The following is a 27407-nucleotide window of genomic DNA, read 5'->3' on the forward strand; positions in this document are numbered from 1 at the left end:
AGAGGACGACACACACGACTGTATCTTGTATTCTCTCTGGGTGTTGGTTAAAGAGTCTGGACGGCAGCTCTGGGTAAAGTTGTGAGGCTCTTGCAGAAATGGTTTTGCAAAAGGCGAAACGTAGTCTCGACTTACTGAAAAAAAACCCACAAACAAACACTAAAAAAATAGTGGGGATGCAAAAACAAAAGTAAAAAAAAAAAAATAGTGGTATTGGGTCGGGTCGGAGCGAGGTTGGGGGGTCATTTAAATAAAGGACATTTAAATATAAGGGAAAGCTCAGCATTTTAAAAGGACGACTCGTCCGCCGTTAGGTATTAGGGAAAATGTAGCAGAAAGGGTCTGGAGAAGGCCGGCTGCCTGCGGGAGCCGAAGCCTCGGTTATTAAAGAATAAACCGTGCGGAATGCGGGGGTCGGCGGGGAGAGGGAGCGGGGGGCGGGGGGCAGGCTCGGCCGCCCCCGGGGGCTCGGTGGGAGCTCCCCAGGGCAGGCCCAGCTCTGTCCCGCTTCCCTCCGGCTTCCCCTTCCCGGGGTTGTCGGCGCGATGCCCCGAGGAGGCTCAGTTTTCGGGAGCCGGGTGGGCAAGGTGCGGGCAGCGCTGGCTGCGGGAGTCATCGAAAGATGAGCTGCGATTTCACACTGCGCCTCTCTAGCCACGGCAGCCCGGCTGGGCTTGGAAAAAATCCTTTGTTTTCTCAGTCAGGATAGATGTTTTACGATGAAGTTTTTGTGTTCAGCCTCTTTTGCTTGCTTGTCACTGCCTGCTCTCCTTTCAGCCTTTACTGGTGTGGGTTTAGCCAATTCTCTTTGAGAGATGCCTGGAGCTACCCGTGTTTAATGTTCCTACATGTATATAAATGTATGTATACTAGTGGGCATAGGTGCACGAGTTTAATCCATATCTGTATAGTTTACCACAGCCCACAAACTTGTATTTGACTGATATTTAAGCGTGCATATTCATACAGATATGTGCCTCCAGAGAGGCTTACATGCTGTAGTAGACTGGAATAGAGAATTCCATAGAATGCAGGAAGAAACAGAGCAGCTCAGAAATCAGTGAGAGAGAGAGAAAAGAAGAAAAAGGAAGAAAGAGAAAGAGAGAAAGAGATAGAGAGAAAGAAGGAAAGACAGAGAAAGAAGAAAGAGAAAGAGGGAGAGAAAGAGAAAGAAAGAAGGAAAGAGAGAGAGAGAGAAAGAGAGAGGAAGGGAGGAAGGGAGGAAGGGAGGAAGGGAGGAAGGGAGGAAGGGAGGAAGGGAGGAAGGGAGGAAGGGAGGAAGGGAGGAAGGAAGGAAGGAAGGAAGGAAGGAAGGAAGGAAGGAAGGAAGGAAGGAAGGAAGGAAGGAAGGAAGGAAGGAAGGAAGGAAGGAAGGAAGGAAGGAAGGAAGGAAGGAAGGAAGGAAGGAGGGAGGGAAGGGGAAGGAAAGGAAGGGAAGGGAAGGGGAAGGAAGGGAAAAGAAAGGAAAGGAAAGGAAAGGAAAGGAAAGGAAAGGAAAGGAAGCCTTGTTTGACTGTTAGTGTCTGAACACAAAGTGAGTTTTTGCCTCACTGAATAATCTCCCCAGGAACAGCAAACCAAATGTCATAAACTTGTGTTAAAAGTCAAGTGTATCTGCTCCTTAAAGGAAGAAGAATGCTTTCTTACGGTGAGAAGAAAAAAAAAAAAAATCTAGCACCAGTCGTTTGCAAGTGTGCAGCTGGGTCGGATGGCCGAAGAGAAATAGTCTGCACAAGCACAAGCATCACCTTGTAGGATACAGAACTATCAGCAAACGGGAGTTAACATCTGCCTCTTTTTGATTAGAAAGAAAGGCAGGGGAAATAAAAAATTTAACAATCTGTTTTGCAAAGTCCATACATTGCAAAGCCAGCCGCGTTACCATACTTGAGGAAATGAAAAAATGCTTCGGTTTGAGAGGACGAGTCCTTTATTTCCCTTATTGGATACATTTCACGTGTTTTCCCCAACACTCCGGCTTAAGGACATGCCTTCTGAAACACAAACACACGCATAACTCGCACACGCACACAGACACAGACAGATAAGATATGAATTAGATCCTGACACATACGGGGTGGGGGAAGAGCAGGAGAGAGAGAGAGAGAGAGAGAGAAAGGGAGAGAGAGAGAGAGAGAGAGAGAGATCCTCCTACCTGGAGCCATAGATTGCAAGATACGTAGTGTTACCTGGGGAAGTCAGAACAAGTAAAAACACATTGAACTTCAGGGCTCTATGAGGCAGTTGATCAAGATCAGTGCTTGCTCGTTTTCTCCCTCAGACTGTCTGTCTTGGGTTTTTGTTTTACCGTTTTGAGCAGCTCTTCCTATTTTTTTTTCCCTCCCTCTTTAGCTTTAATATCGGAGCCCGTTTCGGTCACCATGGCTCTGGGAAGAGCTGCTTATCTACACGGTGTCGATTTTTTAGAGTGCGGCCGGCTCTGCTCCTGGGTAGCTCCAGCAATGCTCTTGACTGGGATTTAATCGACAAGATCAGTTCAACTTTTCGTGCAATTTTTATGGCTCAGTCCATTCTCTAGATCATGCACAGAAACTTTCGGAAGTGGATTTTCTACGTGTTTCTATGCTTTGGAGTCATCTATGTCAAATTAGGGTAAGTCTTTATCCACGACAAATCTTTTTTTTTTTTTGGGTCACTTCTGAACGACGTGTTGCAAAAGAAAAAAAAAAAAAAAGAAAAGAAAGAAAAAGGAGAAAAAAAACGGTGATTCTTTCTCTCTGTCGTGTCCCCCCCGGGATGTCCAGGCGGTGGCAGATTCCCGTGTTCCCCTCGGGCGCCGGGGCAGGCGATGACCGGGCACGGGGCGCTCCAGCAGCGCCCAGCCTGGAGGGAGCCGGTGGCGGGTGATGACGGATCCTTTCATTTTATACTGCTTAAGCGAACTTAAATATTATCTCTGGCATACAGAACCCTCCGAAAAGGAAAAGGGAAAGAAAGAAAAAAAAAAAAAAAAAGGCAGGCTGACAGAGTTAACTCAGCCGCTGCTGCTGGGACAATAGAGCAGGGCTTAAGTATTAAAAAGGCGAAAGGGGCGGGAGGAGGGGAATCCCTGCTCTGAACCTGCACTCGGGGATTTGTTTCATGCAGGCCTAGACAGAATGTGCGTTTCTATCCATCACACGGATGTGCTGAAATGTACTTGACAAGCGTCCCGGCTGCCCCCGCTGCCTCCCGGGAAGCGGAGCGGGATCCGCTGCAGGGACCGGCTCGGGGCCCCCGGGAAGCCCGCACTCTGCTCCTCGGGATTTGATCCCTGCGATCGAGATCCCTCTGTTATTTTAGTTGCCAAGTTTCTCCCTGTGCCTCTCCCTTCGGTACCTGTATGCCCTTATTAATATTGCTCGTCGCAGTAGGCTGACTTGAGTTGTATTTCCACATTCCTGAGCCCCAGCCGAGTCCTTACCTGTCGAGCTACAAACTCTTTAAAGATCCTGTCTTTGCATAGCTGCGAGATTTTTTTTTTTTTAAATGATCAAGAATGCATAAGGTGAGTTGCAATCCAGCTAGCGCTCGCTTCCCACCTTGAAATCAATCCCGGGAAGAGCCGGGGGGAGCCCGAGGGCAGCCCCCGACGGCGGGAGAGCGGGGGCGATTCCCCGTGGGGACGATTCCCCGTGGGGACAGCCCCGTCCCCGCTGCCAGCGGCCGGGAGGAGGGGGCCGGCGGGGGGAGAAAGGGGGGGATCGGCTAGAGGGAGCGCGCCAGAGCCGAGGATTAAGGTTACGCCGGAGAGAGGAATTAAATCAGCCTCCTCGGGGGCAGGAGGGAGCTCCCCCTCGCTCGCCGGTGAAAGCTGGAGGGTACCCCAGCAGGTTGCTCGGCGCCCACCAGCCGGGTTGCACCCCTTGGCGTGTGTTTGCTTATTTTCTTCTCTTTCTTCTCTTTCCTTTTCTTTTTTTGTCCCGCCCCCAGAGCCGCAGGTGCCGCCGCCGCGATGTCCCGCAGGCGACCCGCGGAGGATGCCCCAACCCCTACCTGGTGGAGACAGGAGGGTGTTCTGTTTTGGGTTTTTTTTTTGTTTGTTTACCCCCCCCCCCCCCCGCTCTAACCTCTGCGGAGCTAAATACCTGCGCCGCCCTTTGTCGTAGCGATGGGTTCTGTCCCTCCTCCAGGGGGTTGAGGTGAGCGGTGACCTTGATGAGGCTGCGTATCCATAAATGAAGCAAGGACGGAGGCAACCACCTCCGTTTCCATAGCTGGAGGACTTGGTACAACGCATCCCTCAGAGAGGCAAGCGAGCTCAAAGAAAATAAGGGTAATGATATTGCTGTTCGCTTTCACTGCGGTTTTATTTTTAAAGGGAACAGAAGACTGGGCACATGTTAAAGTCTGGAAGGCAGATCTATTTTCGAAACTGATCGTGGCTACTTTAGAAAGGAACTCGGAGGAAAAATCACAGGAATGCTGTTGAACCGAGCCTGGAAATAAAACCGAGTGGACAGCAGGAACAGTAAAAGCCCTTATAGAAACCCCATCAGATCCATCACCATGCCTGTAAGGCGATGAGGATACTTCACTTTCCCTGAACAATAGGAGAGAAATTTGCTCTGAGATCCAGGGCTAGGCATGTGGGCTGCAATTATTGCCTCTTTCATCAGCCACTGGAACTACCATTTTGTTGAAACCATATCCTTTGAATGCAATGATACCTTTTCTAGTGAGCTCCTCGCATAGAAAAAGATGGGGGGAGATGAAGTGAGATAAAACGTAATTGGTCTTCCAGTACATTAGGTTTATTTCGCTGCGTGAGGGAGAGAGTCATTGTGTCAGCGATAGGAAGGAGTTTAGGTTCTGCAGGCTCCCTTTTATTTTTTTTTGGTTTTTTTTTTTTGCCTCGGAGCACGTGTTCACGTCTTAATAAAACGTGCTAAAAGCTGACAGTGGTGCCAGTGGCGAACACGAGACTGAGGGGAGATAAAATAGCGCAATAAATATACAAGTATTCATGCAGCAGTGTGTCCCGTGGGGTGACGCGGCCGCGTAGCATAAAGAAGCCGCTAAATCCAGTTAGGAGGAAAGAGCAAGCTCCCGCTGAGGTGGTCTTCCCTCTCAGGGAATTCCCGTTGTTCCCATTTCTATTTCCTATCCCCGACGTCGCCGGAGGGAGAGGCGTGAGGTGAAGTGTCCCTGGATATTTCTGTCGATGACGTTTCCGTGCAGGCACCGAAGCGTAAAGCGCGTGCAACCCCGCTGACTCCGCTTATCGAAAAGAGATCACACCAAATATCGACCCCGGGTAGCAGCAGGATTGAAGCAGAATTATTTCCTGCGAAAGCGGCAGAGCACTAGCCTGCGCTTTAATTAATAAATACATCGGAAGTTGAAAATCACAGCTGTACCGCAGATGCAAATCACAGCAGCTGCTCTGGGGATGAGCGATGCGACCTTCGGAGAGACGGAGCCCCGGGCGGTGCCCGGATCAGGGCTCCGAGGGCTAAACTCACCCTCCAACTCTTTACCTGGGCTGGAGGGGGAAAAGGGGAGCAGCCGGGCAGCGCCAAGGGGAGCGGAGAGGACGCTCTTCCCCCGCGGGGAGGAGGTCAGGGTGCGCTTCGAGGGCTGCAGGCGGTGGGAGCTGGCATTGCCCGAGGGAGCGTTCACATCCCTTCGGGGGGCGGCGGAGACGCTTCCTCCGTGCCCCCGCGGCAAAGCCGAGCGGAGCTGGGGGCTCCGGGCACCTCGGCCCATCCATCCGAGGGAGGCTGGAGCGCTCCTCTCCCCGCCGGGATCCCGCCCCGACGGCGACGCTCGCCCTGGCTGTGCGGCGTTTGCAGCAAACGCCAACGAAATCCCGCTCCCCTCGCCCATCCCCGGGGCTGCCGGGCGGCGGGAAGCCCAGCCCGGCCCGGCTCGGCCCCACGCAGGCAGAGGCTGGGGCGCAGCCTCGACGGCGGGTACCGCTTGGCAGCCCCGGCGAGGCCCCGGGCGGAGATCAGCGGGGTTCACGCTAGGAGCCGCCTCCCCGCGGTGAGATGACACGGTCCCTGTCCCCTCCACGGGCACCCTCCGCTCTGGGCGCCACCGCCGCCCTCCCCGCCAACTAATATGAAGAAACTCATCTTTCCCCCCAGCCCCCCCGCTTTCTTTCCCCCAGCTCTAAACCTGCAGCTGGATGGACGACAAAAAACTAACCCAATGCTGTCAGAAAGGAGTCCGGGCTGTTGCCTGCCGGGCGAACCTTCAAAGCTCTCACCGGCTTCCGACGTGCTCTGCTGCCGGGCGCTCCGCGGGTTTGGGGTGACAAAGAAACGGCATCTAGGATCAGACAGATAAAGGAAAAAGAGGGAAATACTCTATTCGTACCTTCATGTGCCCGACTATGGTGTCAGCAGCCGTTTCTGCGCCCTCGTTTTGTCCCAAACGCACGCGTTTGTGGAAGAAGGAACGACAGACGCTGAAATGCCCGAGTTAGGTGTTAACGACAACAGCCTCTCCTCTAGAGCCACAGCGTTTTATTGACAGGAAAACAGTTGGCTTCAGTCAACAAAACAAGGGCACTTCTCCGCTGCCCTCGGCTGACACGCGCCTAGAAACCACTCGCACGGAATTTAGCGGGTGATACTTGTCATCACCATCATCACTAATTTTTCCAACGTAATAACCGGCCTGTGGTTTTAGAATTAAATTTAACTGCGTGAAAAGAAACGGCACCTTCTAGTTTCTTCTAAATAAGTTTCTTCCCGTTACACTGCTAAGCTGTGAACAAAATTAGCTTCGAACCAAAAATTTTGGAGATTAGTAAACCGACTTCGTTTCAGCTGGAGTGGATCAAGCTTTGCCAACGCCAGTTCGAAATTTTCCGGCGCCGGCACCTACTTTTCATTTTTACAATTCGGTTTATTTTTTTTTCCTTCTTCCCCCACGGGCGTATCTTTAAAAGCAGATGCACATTTAAAAATATATCCGAAGCCGAACAAATGCTAGAAGTAAAAGATCAAAAGCCACTACCCGTTCTCTTAGTTCCCGTTCAGCACAGCTGCCTCAGCCCTAGTCTGCGTGTCTGAGAGGGAGAATGGGCATCACAGGAGATACTTATCTATCTATATATATATATGTATATATATACGCACGCAAGCACACACCTAACAAAAATACCAATACAATGATTTTAGAATCCTAAAGTATTATAAAACAGACTGTTTGGAAATAGAAATAACCGTTGAAAGGCTAAGCTTCTGTCCCTTGTTAGTCGAGATTAGAGTTTCCCCAAAAGGATGTTGGGTCTCCCGGAGTCTGCATTGAATTTGTAGGTGGAAGTGGTTAAATGAAACCAAGCCCCGAGAAGATTTTTATCGCATATTGGGCGGCAGACGACTTTTTACATAAATTTTGTAATCCCCGTTCCATCTGAAGGAATATTCGTTGTGTGACGGAGACAGCTGCACCCACGCTCCGGGACTGGTTAACTGGAGGAGGTGTTCCCAGGGCGTTTGGAAGAGTTCTTGGCCAAGGAAACTCCTCCAGTCATTAGGCAATTAACCTGAGACGAACACTCACAAACTCTACGGACTGAGGAGACTGGTTCTTGCTCATTTCGGCTGCGTTTGTGTTAAATAACCTCCAGTGCACATTTTTCTTTCGGAGTTCACTCTCAAGCCGTAACCCTGGCGCCCGAAGCGCACCTCTCCCCACCATCTCTCCCACGACTAAAACTTCTTTTTTTTTCCCTCCTAAAACAAATAAACAAACAAACAAACAAAACCCCAAGGACAAACTCCCAACGAGGCAAGGAGGAAGAGCAACTTTCTCTTGCACGGGGCGATGGGGTCCCCCCCTCCGGAGCGGGGAAGGGTCCAGCAAACCCCTCGCCCCAGGTGCCAAGGAGGCAGGAGCCGTCCGGCTGGGCGGAAAGACAGGGGACAGGCGACTAACCTGCCAGGAAAGCTCTCTTCGGACTGGTATCTTCTCGGGAAGGAGAGAGGGAGAGGGAGGAAAGGAGCCGCCTGCTCTTCCTACGGGAGGTGCGGGGTCCCGGGAGCCTCCGGCAGACTCTCCCCTACACCGGCTGTTTCACACCAGCCCTTTCCCTCCCCTCCTCTCACGCGAAATCCAATATCGGCAGGAAGCTACGGTTGTGCATGTCTGTATTTCTCACTCACTCTTTTTTTTTTCCCCCTCTTTTTTTATTTTTTTTTTCTTTTGGAAACATCACCGTGAAACGGGGGCTTAATTTCCAACATCGGGGGTACAAGGAGAGCCAAACCGTCTGCTAGGGCTGGGGGGACGCCGGAACCCCTCGGGGGAACTGGGGAAGCCGCCCATAATAAAGCAATTAACCGAGAGCGGTGGTGGGAGCTGCCAGATCCTTCAGGATCTCTCCCAGGGCGAGCTGAAATGATGCCACGGCACGGGAGGCTTTAGGAACTCCCCGTGGAGCGGGTGAGGAGCGCTCGTGGGGCGAGGGCTCAGCCAGGGAGCGTGGGCTCATTGCAGCCCGGGCTGGATCAGTGTCTCTCCATTGTCATCCTCCCCTTTAAAAAAAAAAAAAAAAAGAGAGAGAGAGAGAGAAAAGTAGGCGGATTGCAGTGACTGACTGCCCAATGGCAGTCCCGAGTCTCAGGAGAGTTACAGAGAGAGGGGGAGAGAGAGAGGCACTTTCTGCCATCCAAATCCCTTAAACCATCCTCATTCCAACACGAGAACCCACTGTAACAACTTCCAACCACTGAGACATGACAGGCAGGAGCCCAGAGGCAGCAGCAGCAGCGAGAGCAGCAGCAGCAGCACATACTCTGCACAGGGAGCAGCATTAGCGCCAGGGGAATACTAGGCACAACAATACAAACAAACAAACAAACAAACAGATAAAGCCCCCCCAAGCCCAAGGGACTGGATTCCAACTCAGATTCAAGCCACAGCTGACACCAAAAAGGGTGGGGAATTACGACCAGGGGGGGCCAGAAAGGAATAACCAAGGAAGCGAACTCCAAGAGTGTAAACGGGATTCAGCCATGATCCTTTTTTCATCTCGCAGTGTGTTACTCTCAGTGTATTACCCTCAGATTTTCCTCATCCTTACCAGTGGGAGTTACCTGTAAGTGATCCAGATTTTTTTTTTTTTTTTTTTTTTTAATACTGTTTGAAATGACCCCGCTAGCGGCTACTTAAAGCGAGCAGAGGGAGCCGGGAGAAGCCAGCACGGGCGGCAGCTCCGTGCGGTGCGTGGTGGTGAGGAGGAGGAGGAGGAGAAGGAGGAGGAGGATGATGATGATGATGATGAGGATGATGGTGGCGGCGGCGGAGGTGCTGCGCTGGTGGCGGTGCTGGCGCTGCTGCTCGGACCCTGCCTGGGGAAGGTCCCCACCGCCAGGTAAAGTCCCGGGGGGCTGCCCGGGGACCCCCCGGCGGGGGCGGCGCAGCTCGGAGGGCGGCGGGGCGGCCGGCGGCGTCTCCCTTGGGGACTCCCGACCCCGACTCCTCCTCCCTGCCAAACCGGAGACGGGCATCGCTTCGCGCTCGCCGGGGGAAGCGTGTTTCTGAGCAGGAGATGCCGAGGAGCCGGGGGATGCCGCGGCCGAGCGCTCATCCCCGCAGCCCCGGGGCGCCCCCCCCTCCCCGGCTCCGGCCGCCGAGGCGCTCTCTTCACCGGCTGCTTTTGCTCCAGTCCCGCGGTTAGAGCCGGCTCCAGGACCTTTTCCTTGTGAGGAAGGGGGTGGAGGTAGGGGTGGGGGAAATGAGAGTCGGTGGGTGGGACTGCAAGGAGTTTCGGTCTCTCTCTCTCCCTCTCTCTCTTTTTTTTTTTTAATATCTATATCTGTATCTAACGTTGCGGTGGATAAATCGCGCCTGGGCTGGTTCGTGCGGGCTTGCGGAGTGGTTGTCGCCGCCGTCCTCCCCGCGCGTCCCCAGGTCTCTGTCCCCCCCGGGCGGGGGTCTCCGAGCCGGGGGCAGCCGCTGGGCTACCGGGGGGACCCGGCCACGCTCTGGGGCGAGGAAGGTGGCTGGGACCGACCGACGGAGTCGGTTTCAAACGCCTCCTCCCTCCCTGGAGCATCCCCGGGGCTCAGCATCCCTCGCCGTGCCGGGGATGGGGCCCCGGGGGGCTCCGCGAAGCGCAGCGGAGGATTCGGAGCCGTCCTGGGGTCTCATCTGCGGCCGGGGAGAGGGAAAACCCGCCTCGGGATCCCCGGCCTCGACGGGATCCCGGCAGGTTTCCCTTCTCTCCCACCCCCATACCGAGTTTAGATTTTTTTTTAAGTTTTTTTTTTTTTTTTGCACCTCGCCGTGTGTAAAATTTGAGCTTCTGCCCCTGAAATGTGTGCAGATTTACATATCTAACCATCTTATTTTTGCCCTCTGCGCGCTTGCACGGGAGCAGATGCGCATAAACAAGCACGTGTGCCTGTGTTCCTCTGCGTGTGTGTTTTCTGCGGGCTGTGGACGAAAAGTAGGAATAAATAAACCCATAAAAAGAAACTAAGCGCCTATTACTGCGTTCTTAATTCTTAATGAAATACACATGCCTTGGCTACCGATTTTGAAAGGCGCTTGATTTATGGAAGCACGTTAGGTTTAATTCGCTTGGATGCTATTGATTAAACCAAATAGCCAGAGCTGCCTGTTTCTATTCACAGGCGGGATGTGTCTGCTGGTAGGTGACCAACAGCTTGTAAAAAAAATTGCAGTGCTATGTTTCTTTTCTTTCTTCTTTTTTTTTTTTTTTTTAAAAAAAAGGACGAAGGAGTCGTAATAAATAAATAAATACACCCTTTTAATATAAGCGTAGCCATATTTTTCTCAAAACCGTAGGAAATTACTATCCTACAAAGTTTTCCTTCTATAAATAGTGCAAATCTTGAAACAAAAGTTTTAAACCGCACACCAGATGCTGGGATGCTAGCGGTTTCCCTTGCTGTGTGACATAATTATAAGGTCTGAAAGCAAAAGCTATAGAAGTATAATAATAATACTAAGGCGACTGCTGAGGGGAAATACAAGAGAAGCAATGCGTGCTTTATTTAGAGCGAACTGCTTGGGGATCTTTTGAGCGCTGCCCCGCTACAATGAGAATTTGTTGCGGATAAATAATGCTCCCTCGCCTTTCCCTGTGCCATCCGCGGTTCATCCCCTCAGCGACAGGTCACTGGGAGCTGGACCCGCGGAGCCGGAGCCGGGGTGGCTATTGCAACCCAGCAGAGCAGAAGGGAAAGGGATCAGGAGGTGAAACCCAACAAAGCGGAGCCCCAAACCGACGCTCCCCTCCCTCCATCCATCACTCCAGAGGGACGGAGCCGGCTGCCTCCCCAGGGCGAGAGCAGAGCGCCCGGGGCCGGCGAGGAGAGGCTGCCCGCCCCCTCTGTGCCACCCCCGGCCCTTGCTCAGGGTCGCTGCATCTCAGCTGTGTCCCCCCTCCTTTGCCCCCGTAAGCGGGGAGCAGCGGCAAGGAGAGCCGGGCGCTCTGAGATGCTTCGCTTCGCTCCCGTTTGGAAGTGAAAAGAAAGAGGAGTTATTTCAGTGCTTAATGGATAGTAGCCTAGTGAAGCTGTGGTGTTTATCTTGTGGGTAAATATACTTCTCTGGCTTACTAATGGAAGCTTTTGAAGATTAAAGCATAGTAGAGCCTATTCGGGCATTATCTTCTGGTGTCTGTTTCTGCTACCCTCGCTCTCTGGAGGGGAGGATGCATCCCAAGCTGCTCTCATGGACTGTCAATGTTTATGTTAATTTTGCCCGAGATCTCTATGATCTTTTGATTATGGGAACAATTCCTTGGCTTCGGACTTGTTGGTCTTTTAGGGATAAAGATGAACCTACCAAGGACAACATGTAGTGGGCGAACAAACCAAGTGCAGGGTGTGTGCACTCTGTCTCCTTCGGTGTGTGTGATTCGAGAAGGGGGGTGGACAGGACGCAGCTTGGTTATACTTGTAGAAAAGCTGTAAAGTAAAAATCACATCGTGATGAAATGGGATTTTCAGAATGAAAAAGGCACCAAGGCCTCAGTGTTTTGTACGCACTAGCTGGGAAAAAAAATAGATTGCATCCAAAATCAGTTTAAAGAACCAACACCGTTATATAATTGATTTCTATCTTGTAAATATGCTACCTGATAAAGTAATCTTCTTTTGCATGCTTGCCTACTAACCTTTGTCCGTCCGGGTCACCGTAAACATTTTTACAACCAGAAGCAATTAGTATATGGCTTTTCGAAAAAGAAATCTGACTGCAGTTAGGATAGCTGGTATTAGGATGACTGATGCATTTTAATCCTCTGGACATATTTTGGTAATCCAATTACATATTTAAAGTATAAAGTAACATTTAATAATATCAAGCTAATTAGTATAAATGCCTAAAAAACAGGATTGTGCATAATACTATCTGGCAGCGTTTCTTGCAGGGCATGTTTGAGTGCGTATGTGTCTGTCCACATATACGTATTCAGCTTCTTCTAAATAAGATGGTGCTAGTCTAACTTTCCATTTGTGTACTCCTTTCACTGTTCATCTTCTCTAGGGTTGGATGCATTCACCAGCAACATGAGAGTCGATTCTTAAGCAGCTTATTTCGGGGATTATCTGCTAGTACATAGATGGAGTTAATTCAGTTATTTGCCATAAAGCAATTGGGAATAACTCATAAGATAAAGTGTGTGTGTAGTAATAGCAGCATAGATCTTCAAAGCAGCTATGTATTTTAATACCATAAGACAGAAAATAACTTATATTAGTAGATGCTACCGGCTTCTTAGGAAATGCAGAGGGAGAAAAATCCTCTGCATGTTTTGCATCTCTTCTGCTAATGCCCCCATGTCCTTACAATTCCATAACCTTTACAACAAGGTTTCTCTATGTTTGTGGGAAGAGGGGCAGAGGGAACGCATATATTTCATATGCCTACAGGAAAGTACTCGTGCCTAATCCCTAAAGATTAGGACTGCTGGACATAGTCACTGTATCTTGTCTCTCAGTCTGTGCAGCGAGGGAGGCACACAAGAAGAGAACAGTCGGTCTGCTCTGTGGTGCAGAGACTTCAAGGGGTTGGTGGTCCTGGTTTCCCGATTAACATCAACCAGTGTGACTGATGATCCCATATTAGCTGATACAGTCAGGGCTACACAATCCACACTCTTCCCACCCCCATTAGATCAGGGCTGTATTGACCTCTGTGACAAAACTGATTCCCTGTTGTGGGAACAGGATTGTCCCTGATTCAGTCACTGGATTGAAGTGTCAATCCATCATTTCCCTACTTTTGCACCTTCTTCATCTTATAGCTGAGACTTTTTGGGGCAAGCTCACTTTCTTGACCTCTATTTGTGCAGTGTCCTGTGGCTGAGGATACCTCTCTTGAGGTCCTTAGATACTCCTTTTACATGGTACTGTAGCAACAGTCATCCATAGAGGATTTGGAATAGGACTTCAACTTTATTGTCCCCCAGAGATGTGTTGGCTTAGAGGTAGAACAGGTGAATCTCAAAAGAGTATCAACTGTTTTCAGGATCACCTAAAGCTATATGCTTTTGCTCAGCAGAAAGAATATTTTCACACAGGGCTGCCACAGTCACTGAGAGTTTGGCTTACCTGCCTGATACAGGCTATTTCCATGTATTGAAGCAGCCACATAAAGATGGGAGAATGGTTGTGGTATGAATTCTTGGTAGCTGTAGAAGATAAAGCCCACTAAGTCTTTGAGAGACCCAGACTAAGATTCCCTGTCTAAGACTGCAGAGCTTTGGTAAATCTGTGGCTGGCGACCGCGCTCCAAGCCATGGTCTAGGCCAAGCACTCAAGTTCTGAATATCCTTGAATCCAAATACATTTGGATTTAGCCAACTCCCTCAACCCTTGGTGGCAAGCAGGTTGTAGGAAGCAGATGTCTAGCATGCCTTAAAAATGAAAAAGAAATAATGACTTAAGTAATTACAAGGGAAGGTGGCAGCATCCAGAATTTGTAGGATGGCAGAGTGGAATTATTACATATGGTGCATTAATAACATAATATAACAAGTGGTTATGAAGCAACATGAAATATTCAGATGAGTAGGTTAAGATCAAATGCAGATACACTTGCATATTGAACAAAGAACAAGGCTAATCCCTCCAAAGACAATCTTTCAAAGGAGGTGTGAAAAAGCTAAACAAAGTGAGCTGCAATTAAACAGTTAGACTGACAAACACACTTTTTACAATGGAAAAAAATGCACCATGTGTACCTGATAATATCGCATGCTAAAGGTAGAACAGTGCCAAGTGTTTTCACGGGACACAGGACTGCATGATTTGGACTGAAATACTGTCAGAGAGATACCTAAACCCTAAAACACATTTTAACCCTCTAGTCCTCCCAAGTTACTATGAACAGCAGAAAGCTGGGACCAGTTACAGATCAAAGGAGTTCTGCAGACATGCTGACACCATCAGTTACAGAACTGGCTAATGTTGCAAGCCCTATTTCTTCAGCCCATAACCTTTTCATGTAGCTTTACCCTCAGTGGACTCTCACCAGTGTCTTTTATGCGTGCTGGCAAACCACCTTTGCCTACAAACTGCCTAGCAGCTGACTTTTTGCAACTCTAGGTTCACCTGTCTGCTTGATTCTTCTCATTATTTTTGCTCTTTCCTCCTTGATGCTTCCCTGCCCCCCTGTACAGCATTACTCCAACGTGCCCCAAGTTCATAACTTATATAGTATACAGTGGCATGCTGTATGGAAGAGTCACATGGGAACCAGCCAGGCCTCTAGTTGTGAGAACCATGGCCAAAATATCTATGCATGAAAGCAAGATCTCCATGGCTTTTGGGTCATGAGCTTGTGCCAAGCACATGTGAATACCCTGGCAATGAGCTGAACCAATTTGCCACTGAAAGCTGCATGTTTACAAGCCCAGAATTACTTGGGAGGCTAGGGAAGACTGGTGGCTCAGGCACAGGAGTGCTCTGGAAGGAAATCCAAGGAAGGCAGGTTCCTGGAGCATGTTTTTCAGTCCTACATGGGTTATTAGCACCCTCTTCTCATTTACTCTCCCTTCAACCCCATCACAAAGGTAAAAGGATATATTTTCCCTCTGTCGTGGAGAACTCTATAGGACTTGCTGTCTGCTTCTTGTCAAAACAACTTTTGTATTGGGTTTTGTTACAACATATGCATAAGGAGCATTGCAAATACCTCAGCTAGGGCAGATGTGAAGATATAGATATGTGTTCTAGATATAGACACTTAGAGTATTTTCTCAATAGGTTTTTCTGTCCATGTGCAATATGCATCTTTGACTTCTCTCTTCAGTCACTGCCTAAATATTGTTAGGACAAACCTTTAGAGAAGGAACTGACTTAGATTTTTCCATGCTTTCCTCTTGGGTTTTCTTTCTAAAAGGCAGTTTCCATGATAATGTGATGGAGCTGAAAGTTAGCAGCCTTCTTCTGTTCTAATGGAATATAGGCAGCTTTTCTAAACTTAAGATAGTTAAGGCCAAATAGTTGCTCTCATCATAAAAAAAATCTTTCTTCCACTGGGATCTGACAGCAAGATGATTATCACTTATTAATTATTTTGCAGCAAATTATACCTTCTTTAGAAAATGTGCAGACAGGCTAAATTAGAGTAGTATCTTTTTCTGGAAATAATTTTAATACAGTTTGTACCCATGTTGTAGTTACAGATTTGAACATTTATTTTCTTTTCAGCTTATGCTTGTAGATCAGATTTCCCATGTGGCAGGAACCCGCAAAGGATGAAATTCACATTTATGCAAAAATCCCATTTAATCATCATAGACATAGTCTTTGTTCCAGCTCTTTGTGCAAGGTCAGATTTCACCCTGAGTTCCTAAGTAATAAGAAAAAAAGGACTTTCAGTGGTATAGTGAGTGTGCAAATGAGGGCAAAAGTTAGCCTCAGATCTTTAACATGTGGCAGGAGAATATTCCCCTGTGAAGAGGCACCAAGTCCATTGGTTGCTGTATTGTTTGTACCAATTCTTTTATTTGAAGTGGAGTCACCCTATTAGTAATCAGTGGCACCACTTTCAAAACTGCTTGAACTCTAGAGACTTTACTGGCAGATTTGTGGTGCAAAAATAACGCTGATGAATTGTATCTTCTACTGGCATGTACCTGGAATGCAACAAAGGCATTAAAAATATTTTTTCTGGATGGCCATTGCTATAGATCTGTGCAGCATTTTGGTAAAATGTTGTATTTTGTGTTCTCAGCCCTGAGGGCCCAAAAGCTTCTCTCCCTTGGGGTTATGTCCACAGCTCAGCATGTTTATAAAACACGAGCAACTCTGGTACAGTTAATGGACTGACTCTGGTGCAAGTGAGAGGAGACCCAAACAGAAAGTCAGCACAAGCCTTGTTCTTCCACTATCCGTTTGAGTACAGACTTGGCATGGGCTGCCATATTACACAATTTAAAGGGAATGTGGCTCTATTTCCCAAGAAAATACAGCAAAAGTAATATTAATAGGAGGCCAGGTCAGGCAACCCCCAAAATCAGCTCTATGGACTATTGAAAGAATCATTATGGACTCTTGTGCCAGTAAAGCTGACATAAAAACAAAGTGTTATTTATTTTTTGAGGGGAAAAGCACTTTTAAAGCACTGTGGCATTTGCTTGTTATGTGCAAGGCATTGTGGGGAAGCCCAGTTTTCAAAGCTGGAAATAAGCAGAAGCCATAAAGACATAAACCACTGTCTGCCTACAAGTAGGGCCTGGAAAACAGTTTGAAGTGCATTTAATTTAAAATTGTTTAAGTGCTGCAGTATTGGGACTGGATATCATATCCACCTTCCTAATCCGGCTGAAGTGAGACATAATTATGAAACATGACTACTATTTAATAATAGTTTCTTTCATTCAAGAATCTTAAGTGAATTAATCCTCCCAGTATTCAGGTGAACTGGGCAAGGATCATTTCACTTATTGCTGGGGTGGAATGCAGCAGCTGCTACGTAGTGCCCAGCAGATCTGTATGAACATGCAGGACCAGCACCGGTACTGACATCCCCAACAGGAAGGCAAGAAAACATCTGAAAAAGCCCAAGTGCATCTCTAATTGATTTGGACACTGTCCTAGGCAGTGGGACAGCCCCTCTAAAAGGTCTGCTTTTCCACAGTGGCATTTGCTCTGTGGTGAAGACAGGCAAGGTTCAAGACTGGGCTGATGCCCAAGATGCTGAATAGCAGTATCCTGACTTCTGCCTGCCTCAGTTTCCCACAGCTTTAATAGGGCAATAACAACATTGGCATGGCTTGGAGGTAGGGGAGGGGCAGGAAAGCAAAAGCTGCCACAGCACTTTGAAAACGGAAAATGCGGAGTAAGTGCCTCGTCATTACTTTCAGTGACTCTTTTCCTACCACAAGCAGCAGAGACAGCATGATTGAGTCTCCTCTCAAACATCGCATTGCTATCCTCTACTTCACGACCATGTCCAGTGCGGCCTCAGGGAGCGGGCTTGGGGGAAAGCACCACTTACCAAAGTCACAAGCATTATTCCTGATTGTACCTCCTCCTTCCACAGAAGGTAACCAGCCACTCATGGGTACAGCCAAGCAAGGCTTGGCCAAGGAGAGCTGCTGGACTCAGGGTGCAAGGTGGCTGGTGGCAGGCTGGGTAGCAGGCAGGACACGGTTAAGGGAGTGCTGAGAGGAATGGCAGCATCTCTCATGACTCCTTTGGCCGTTTGCCAGGAAGCCATGTGACTCCTTGGTTAAAAGAGTCCTCTCAACCATGAGACACTTCCCCCCCTCCTCCCGGTTTGTACCTTTTCTTTCCTGCACTTAAAAGAAAACAAAACATACCCACAGAACTTTCCACATTAAAGTTATACTGTAGTCGGATGACTCAGGGTGAGAAATTCAAGGGGAATGAAGAAGAAGGGGAACATTTCTAAATCAGACCCGTTGTGCTGAGCCTTAAAGGAGAGGAGGATTTTGCTGGATGGAGAACAGCACTACTGCACAGCACAGTGAGCAAGGAGCAAAGGATGGGTCTTAAATCTATTCCCTACTGCTGTGGGCTACATCTAAGCCTGTCAGGGTAGCTTGAAATCCTGTGGACTTTGATGCTATCAAAAGGGCCAAGAGTGGGAGTGCACGTAAATATTGGCTCCATCTGATTCATAGTAAATTCCTTTTTCTCCACTCCCATGGCCTAAAGGGTACATCATCTAGCTTTACAGTTTTTGGTTGTTTTCTTTTATTGGCACGTCTCATCCCAGCATCTGAGCAACACCCATAACAATTAGATTGGCACATCCCTAGGAGACTTCTTGGAGTCTTTTGTTCTTCTCCCTTCTCTGTCTCTGGGGAGCTCTGCCCAGGGTAGGTGCTTCTGAGGGGAGGGATGGGGTCAGGTTATTGTTGTTAATGTCAGTCTGGTTATGTTGTAAAAGATATTTCAAAGAGGAAGTTCTTGCACTATGACCTAAAGGTCATCAGACTCTGGATTAGTCTAATCTCTGAAAGTTCCACAGACAGATCCTTTCGACCGAGAGTAACTTACCTCTGGCTTCAGAGCTCTATCTTGTGTTTTGCGATCTTCATTATTCCAGGGGAGCTCATCAGGCCTGGCAGTGGCAGAGGTTTGGTCTGTTGTCTCTTGTTGGGCCATGATCCACTAATTGCTGTGCGGTTAGGCTTCACACCTTGAACTGGGGATGAAAGAGAACAGGAACGATGAGAAGGACCTGCATGCAGAGGCAATATGCACAGCATAACCTCGCCTGGACACATGCTTTGAAGTCAGCATGCTGTTTTCATGGTAAGAATGTTTTGGAAACCATAGAACCTGTGTCTTGCTTTGCCTTTGTTCTCTTTTGGGAGAAAAGGGCAAAACATTTTGAAAATTGCCAATAGGGCAATTTTTCCACCTCATCCATCTGTTTGGGTCTCTCGTAAGCTGCATTGAGTGGCTGGAAAAGCTGTGGCTGGAAAGTGGCAAGTTCAGAGATGTCTGTTAACGAGTAATATACAATGCAAGCGTGCTGTGGGTGTGAGGGGTGCAGGAGAGGGTTTAGAAACAACAGCTTGCTTCTTTGTAACCTGCAAATGCAGATGTGCTTCTGAGCAGAACCAAGGTATTGTCTTGGTGTAAATACTCAATTCTAAGGAACGTACTTGAGACAAGCATGTGTGCCTTTCCCTGTATGCTCCTCTTTTCTCCCCGCCCCAACTGTGCAGCATGCCAAAGCCAGCTCCTCAGCAACAAGACTTGGCAGGTGGCACCTGATGAGATAATCATGCCCCTGGGACATTAGGAGGCATGAGGTGCAGCCAGGTGCTCCTAATCTATCCATGGGTGTGATTTTCTGTGGTAACCACACCCTCAAGTGTTGTCTTACTGCAATTAGGAAATTTGTTCAGTTTAGGTCAAGTACTCCTATTAGGGTGCTCTTCACATCTAACATGTGTTGGCATGGCAGGAGCATGTGGACGTCCACAGTCAGGCAATGCACTGTGCAGAGTGGTATTTCTACAACTAACATGGAAAAGACACTACTTCTCACCACTTTGCTCTCTTGCTTATTTCCACACCTGGACCTTCCCTTCACAAAGACCCACAGATCTGAGTACTACTTCAGGTGCAAATAAAACCAAACTGAAATGGCTCCCAGGGACAAGACATTCCATTTCATATAGGTCACAGACCTTTTAAGAGTTGCCACTTTCACTCCTTGGGGTTTCTATTTTGCAAGAAGTGTTTTGAAAACTAAAACATATTATGGCTGTACTGTAGCAAAGATGAAGTGAGAGTCCCTTCTTGCAGGTAGAAGATGCTTTGCTTTCAAAAGGCTACCTTGCATTTCAGTCTTACTATAGGTATGAAAGCTAAGTTTGGTAGTGAAAAATATGTCAGACACTCACACAGGTTTCCACCTTCTTATTAAAGACTTGCTGTAATAAGGTCCAACAGACAATGAGGTGCTCTGGCTATCACAGAGATGAATAGGAAAGGAGGTCTCCACCTGCTTGCATAATTTGTTCCTCATATCTTTACTTGGGCAGAGCTGTCATTGTTTGCCATGTCTGCTGCAATACTGTAAGAGGTATAAAATGAAACAGCATAAAAATGGCTTCAAGGCTGCCAAGGTCTTTGTGTGACTTTGGGGAAGCCTGTCCGTGTGCTACTGTTCCTCGTCCAGTGTTGCCTGCTTGGCGTGCAGGTGCAGGAAGAACTCTCTGTACCTTCACACAGGGAAGCACACAAAACTTGTGCTCACATTTGCCCTTCATTCTGCCAGCCTAGGTGCTGCCCAGTTTAAAGATTAAGTTTAAATTTTGGCTCCATCTTGACATTTCCTGAATAACTGCAGGATTTAGCTCACAGTATTTTGTTAGGACAATGCTGTTTATTGGAAAGTAATGCTAAAATCCATCAGCTCACTAGAGGAATGTCTTCTACATTGGATAACGATAGAGCATAGGGACTGGTGTATTTCACCTGTCCGAAAATGAAAAACACTAACAGTGCTCCTGAAAAAATCCTGCTTTTCTTTGTATTGCACAGATATGTTTTTTTGAAGTGTATCAGATCTTTGCTTACACGATAGTTGCCATTGTATACCTAATTAGAAACCAGCTTTAGCCTTCTGACAATAGCTGGCACAGATTATGTTCACTCTAAGACATCTTGTGAGATAATTAAAGCGATGACTGACAACATAACACAGCAAAAGGAATGTTTCTCAAAGTAGAGCCGCTTTACAGGTTGCTTGTGTGCATTTGTTAAATGCAATCCTGGTGTGACTTTGACAAATCCTCTAGAAATGAGTATAGCATCTTATTTTTTTGGACAAGTCTTGAAATTCTCTCTGTTTCTGACACCTTTTTAAATTCATGTTTAAATGTATGTACAAGAAAATACTGCTTATGAAGGGTGCCTAAATCACAGTCCTGGAAAATGAATTCCTCTCCTTACCCACAAAGCCAGTACAGCACAAGTGGAGGGTGTGTGAGCTGTGAGCTTCCCCACTCCACCCCATCCTTGTGTCTCATCCATGACCTAGAGGGGCAACCTCTAGCTAGGCATAAGCGGGTGGCTCAGTCTCTGTACTTATTTAATCCTTGGCCAACCTCCTAAGACTGCCAATAAGGGTGCCAATTGTGGTGGTGGTTTCTGTGATGTGGATAGTTGTCCACTGGGAACTGGATTAAGACCATCAACTTATTTCAAATACTCTAGGCCACAAAGCATCTGCCAAACAGTAACCATTTTTTTGGTCACTACTGACTTGGGTCATGTTTGGATCAGTGATGAAAGACTCTGTATCCCAATACCAATCCCCTGAGCCATACACTTTCCCAGAATATTTTTTTTAAAGAAGAAAACATTATTTATCAATCTAGATTCTACTTTGGTCTGCTGATTTTTAGTGTGCATATTGGCCCTTTAAGGTACATAATTTTAATTTCTTGGTTGTAGAGGGTTGAGATGCTGGGAAAGCTCTTGGAAGATGGCAGGTGGCAGATCCATCTGGTGCGATCTAAAAGGAGCCCTCAGAGATAGTGGTTATATACTCTGGCACCTCAGTCGGCATTATAAATGGACCTAAAACTTGAAATTTATTGCATAGTCCTTCAACAGGTAAACTGCTATGAAACTGAAGATTACATTGCTTCTTTTGCTCTTGTTCTTTTGGAGATACTTATATATGTCTCAGATCTGTGGCATTAGCCATCTTTGCTGGTAGCTCTTCCAGATGCTAATTATATAGTCAGTGGTCTCTGCTGAGCCCACCACAAACTTTCATATATACCCACTAGCACCCCACATTTTCAGGAGACGAGTTGTTTCACAGATGCTGCACAACTGCTGGAGGCAGAGGCTAAATCGTTTGGCTCAAATGACACTGCCCTGCAGTGCAGGGAACTGGAGTGGAGTTTTCCTGATCTCAGCTTAGTCTTCAAACTGTTAGCAGTCCTTCTCTTCGGCACACCTGAGCGTGGAGCTAGGACCAGCTGAAATTCTTCATTTGGATGGCAATGAATTACTTCGTGTGGCTGTGTTTCTCACCCAGAAGAGACCCAGTCTCCAGAGAATGCTTACGATGAGAAACACATTGTCAGCATGCTGAAGGAATGTCTGTTTGCCCTTTCTTGCAGTAACACGAAGCTGCACAATATTGCCACCAGCTCTTTCTTGAGCTGAAGCCAATCCTTAGAGGTAACTGGGTTTTTCTTTCCTGGGGGTAATTTACATTAATGCTAGCATGAAGGTGCTGCTTTCTTTGCATTAGTTCCTCGGTACAGTGAGTCACCTACCCTCCTACGTGGAGGTGAAGCATATTGTAGTATCAAAGGAGTGGCTGTTAAGAAAGTTCTGACTATATCCTTTACGATTACAGATGTTCAGAAGCAACAGATAGAGGAAAAAATGATGGGTTTGAGTTGAGATTATTATGAGGCTGTGGCAGAATCTGCTTCTATCACACAAGAAAAGAGTCAGAAGCATCTTACCAGTAGATATCTTAGAGCAGTTTATTGGTATTAGACTGTGAAACATATATTTTGGATTTCCTTTTATTTCATTTAAAATAATAAACAAAATTATTTTATTCCATGTATCCTTCCACTGTGAAAAATTGTTTCTGTTAAGAGAAATAGAAGAAGATGGAAAAAATAGAGAAAAACTGTGTTTGAAAGATTATATCCAGTCATATATATAGATACGCATAGAAATCATAGTTCTTTTATTCTTAAAAAAATAAATGCATCACTACAAAGCTCTCTTTTTAAGTTTCTCTGCTTATTTTGACCCCTTTTATGTATAGTTTCTCTTTCAAGAATAGAAGTTTCCCTTTCAATAGCAGCCAAAGCTTAAATTCAAGAAAATACATGGAGAAATACGAGCATACTGACTTAAGAGAGCTCCTAGTTACATGCATATGTTTAAGCGGATGATGTCCCACACGTAGAAAACACAAGACATACAGTGCCTAGCACACTTACATGTTCCCCAAGTACAAAGGGATTCCAATACATGGTTAAATCTTTCCTAAACAAAATTCAAAGTTTGAGTGGTAGGTCTTAATTTTACTTTTTCACCAGCAAATCCATGAGAAGTGAGCTGAAAGCACCCAGTGTCAGAGCATCAGTGATATTCCAGCTTGAGACATGAGTTTATAAAAAGAAGTCAAGTGTTTCCTTTCAGCTATTTGACTGTGTGAAAGGATCAAACTTACCACCTCAGGAGTTTTGAGATGGAAGGTGATGGGAGTGATGGGTAGCAAACGAGGGGCAGCCAGGGCAGGGGCTGTGTGTTCCCCAGGGAGAAGGGGATGGAGAGAAATGTGGGATAAAAAACCCAACAGGAAGGAGACTGAACAAACCAGAAAGAGAAATGGAGGAGCATAGCAGCTGGAAGGAATAAAGTGAGAAGTCAGGGAAGCATGGAAAATAGAGAAGATGGAGCTGGGGAATAAAATAGGCTTTAGGATGGCTGCCAGAGAGGTAGGCAGTTCTTGGGAGGTTCAGTGTTCAGCTGAATCATTGTTTAACCTGTCTTATTGGTCCAAGTCATGGCCTCATCAGTCTATCTGAAATTTAATTACCTGAGAGCAGCTTTTTTGCAATTGCAACTCGGCATGAGACCACAGACTGGAAAGGAGCATAACCCAGAACAAGGGCGCAAGTCTGGAGTTAGGAAGTATGATCAGAAAGCATGAGCAGAGCAACTCAAGAAACCAATCTCAACCCAGAGACATCCACTGTGCCTCTGAGGATTATTTGTCCCTAGAAAGGCCTTCACTGGTCAGGAAAAGAGGCAACAAACAACAGAGCACAACTCATAGCTGGCTAATTTCAGCTAGAAGAGGATAATCCCCATTTTGAGGAGGGGCTGGGAAAGAGGTACGGAAGAGGGAATTTAAAAGAGGTAAGAGACAAAATGCAGTCTACATCAATAAGAGAATTTGGGTTTTGAGGAAGATTTTCTATACGGCTGCTGCTCATAAATTGTGCTTAACTCTGCTGTTGCAGGATTTTGAAGTCTCTGATGAGGCTCGTGATCTGTTAAGAACAATTTTGCAATGTGGTATCCCATTATCATAGAATCAGGATCATAGGATCTTAGAATGGTTTGGGTTGGAAGGTACCATTAAAGGTCATCGAGTCCACCCCTCCTGCAGTGAACAGGGACTTCTTCAACTAGATCAGGTTGCTCAGAGCCCTGTCTAACCTGACCTTGAATAGTTCCAGGGATGGGGCATCAACAGCCTCTCTGGGCAACTTATTCCAGTGTTTCACCACCCTAATTGTAAAACATTGCTTCCATATATCTAGTCTAAATCTACTGTCTTTTAGTTTAGCACCATTACCCCTTGTCCTATTGTAGCAGGATAAAAAGCTTGTCCCCATTATTCTTGTAGGCCCTCCTTAAGGCCACAATAAGTTCTTCCCAAAGCCTTTTCTTCTCCAGGCTGAAAAATTCTAGGTGTCTCAACCTATCTTCATGAAAGAAGTGTTCCCTTCCTCTGATCACTTTTGTGGCCTTCCTCTGGACCTGCTCCAAAAGGTCCCTGTCTTTCCTGTACTAAGGGCTCCAGATGAGAACACAGTACTCCAGGTTAAGTCTCACCAGAGTGGAGTAGAGAGGCAGGATCACCTCTCTTGACATGCTGCCCATGCTTCTTTTGATGCGGCTCAGGATACGGTTGGCCTTCTGGGCTGTGAGAGCACATTGTCAGCTTGTGTACAGCTTTTCATGCAGCAGTGCCCCCAAATCTTCTCAGCAGGGCTGCTCTCAATCCCTTTGTCCCCTAGCCTGTATTGATACTGATACCTCAACCCAGGTGCAGGACGTCACACTTGACCTTGTTGAACCTCATGAGATCTGTGTGGGCCTACTTCTCAAGTTTGTCCAGATCCCTTTGGATAGCGCCCTGTCACTCAGCAGTGTCAACCACACCACCCAGCTTGGTGTCATCTGCAAACTTGCTGAGGGTCACTTGACCTCTTTGTATGTGCCATTGATGATGATATTAAACAGTGCTTGTCCCAAAACAGACCCCTGAGGGACGCAACTTGTCACCGGCCTCCATCTGGATATCAAGCCATTGACCGCTACCCCCTGGATGAGATCATCCAACCAATTCCTGATCCACTGAACAGTCCATCCATCAAACCCATATCTCTCAAATTTAGAGGGAATGATGTTGTACGGGACCATGTCAAAGGCTTTACAGAATTCCAGGTAGAGGACATCTATTGCTCTTCCTTTGACAACTGATGAAGTCCCTCCATCATAGAAGACCACTAGGTTGGTCATGCGGAACTTGCCCTTGTTGAAGCTGTGCTATCTGTCTCAAATCATACCCATGTGCTTCAGCGTAGCTTCTAGGAGGATCTTTTTTATGATCTTCCCCAGCACAGAGGTGAGGCTGACAGGTCATTAGTTTACAGGGTCATCATTTCTACCCTTTTTAAAAAGTAGGTACAATATTTTCTTTTTCCAGTCTTCACCTTCACTTTCCAGGGACTTCACCTGACTGCCATGACTTTTCAAATATCATGGAGAATGGCTTGGCAATATGCTACCATCCATGAAACCTAAAGCCTTCTGTGGATGCAATTTTAAGTTTAGAAATTCAGAAATGCTGTAATACCAATGGTTACAAAGGGCATGGATTAAAGGCTCTCTTTCCATGCTTTAATCTGTGAGTATTGGAGTAAACATTCTCTTTGGCCTGAGTCCACAATTGGAACACGCAATGGTAATACATACAATTACAGTTCTTCAGTCACAGCAAATGTTGTACATTACTGGTGTGCAAGGGTGAACTGGGACTGTTGCTACTGAGGGGATGCTCAGCTTTTCCTTCCTCTAGAGGATGAATTCACTTAAAAAGCCAATTTTTCAGGGCACATAGCATTGTTTGTGTGCAGCCAGACCACGAAGGATTTTGTTCTGAAATTAAATTCAACTCTCTTCTTCCCACCTCTAAAGCTAACTCTTTTCAATATTTCAGCTCACTGAGATCCAGTAAAAAAAATATATAGGAGCTATTCCTTGGCACAGAATAGAGAACTTGGCTTTTATAGTATCCATGTGCTATTAGGATCTGGTTTATTACTTTGTGAAGTATTTTTAGGATATATCTTTGTTTATATAAATCTAAGTACAGTACCATGCTCATTTCCCATCTCTGTCTTCTGCTCATTTTTTCGTGGACAAAAAATATATATATAGTGTTTAAAGGATACAGAAAGTTTCTGGATAAGATCCTTTGTGGCTGACTATGAGTGGTTTTGGGATCTTCCTTTTAGCTTTATTTAGAGCTCTTTTTTCCAAAGTTGCACTCAGTTTTAATTGAAATTGATGCCTCCTATACACATACATGATTTCAATCTATGTCTCACAAGCCTAATTCCTGAAGTTTCACTTATCAGTTTTTACTAAGGACATATATGCACAGACCTAAGACTGGACAAATGTTAACCTAAGGTGGCTATTGTATCTCATCCTTCTGAGGAGCTCAAATTAAACTCCTTGTGATGAACACAGTAAGACTGCCTTCTGAAGTAAACTGTCGTATCAAAACTAATCTCAGTGTAACTCTCCTGGTTTCAGTCTTGTTATACAATTGCAGAGCTGTATTTTTATTTTTGTCCCTCTCCTTTATTCTCTCCATTATTGTTTCTAAAATAAAATCATTAAGGAAGGAGATAAGTGATAGAGAAACGTGAGAAACTGAAAGGAGGCTCAGAATCCATCTATGATCACTATTATTGGAGAATAAACCTCAAATTACCCACTTTCCCTGAGATGTGAACCCAAAAATATGCTTCCCAGGGACCAGGAAACACCTGGAAGATAACTGGAGAGAGACACACTTACATGTTCAACAGCACAGGCTGGCACATACATGCAAGTCACCCAGGCAGAAGAATAAACTCTAACTCCAGTGCTTCCAAGTTGAGAACACATATCTGGGCAAACATAGGTTATTATAACTCTGGTCAGCAAACCACAAAAGCATTCAAAGAATCACCACCACAACATTTTACTGAATATTATTACAACTGTCACCAGCAGTTCTGTCAGAAATCTGAAAATTGCAAAGGACAAAATTTAACTACTGAGGGGCACGGAATTCTTGAAAATTGTCTGGCACTATGCTGGCACATTTCAGACCAGATTAAAAAATGCTAGACTTTGCTGCTAACCAACCTGCAGAGCATGGGGGAAAGCTAGTATCAGAACAATACTGGTCCACACCTCTTCCTTTAAGAACCCACATGTCTTCTCATTAGTATTTTTATGTCTGCTTGCTCTCCTCCTCTGTATGGTACCACCTGTGGAGCTGGACAGGCTCCATGGGCGAACTTGAACACTGTTCTTCATCAAAATCTTCAGTCTTACCAGAGCTTTAATTTTGGAAACAAGTTAAAATTTCATGAGAGAGAGAAAGTAAATGGAGCTGTGCTAATCTGTCTTATATCTGCA

General features: G+C 46.6%; 2 protein-coding genes across 5 annotated transcripts in view; one reads left to right on the forward strand and one right to left on the reverse strand.

The window, feature by feature from the left end:
* The window catches only part of ATXN10 (ataxin 10), a 351563-nt gene that overhangs the window by 53769 nt on the left and 270387 nt on the right, over positions 1-27407 (reverse strand). The gene's annotated exons all lie outside the window — the stretch shown is intronic.
* WNT7B (Wnt family member 7B) overlaps positions 2196-27407 on the forward strand; it is a 98748-nt gene continuing 73536 nt past the window's right edge. For 2 of the 4 annotated variants that reach the window (XM_069863399.1, XM_069863390.1), the window contains exon 1: positions 2196-2613. Coding sequence is in view for 2 of the 4 variants with exons in the window: in XM_069863390.1 (XP_069719491.1) it covers positions 2543-2613 (71 nt within the window). In the remaining 2 variants the exon portion in view is untranslated. Of the gene's footprint in view, positions 2614-8931; positions 9056-9637; positions 9680-27407 lie in introns of those variants that run through there. The other 2 variants (XM_069863381.1, XM_069863406.1) reach the window with 2 other exon arrangements.

Source organism: Phaenicophaeus curvirostris, chromosome 1 (assembly GCF_032191515.1).
Source record: "Phaenicophaeus curvirostris isolate KB17595 chromosome 1, BPBGC_Pcur_1.0, whole genome shotgun sequence".
NCBI classification, from domain to species: domain Eukaryota; kingdom Metazoa; phylum Chordata; class Aves; order Cuculiformes; family Cuculidae; genus Phaenicophaeus; species Phaenicophaeus curvirostris.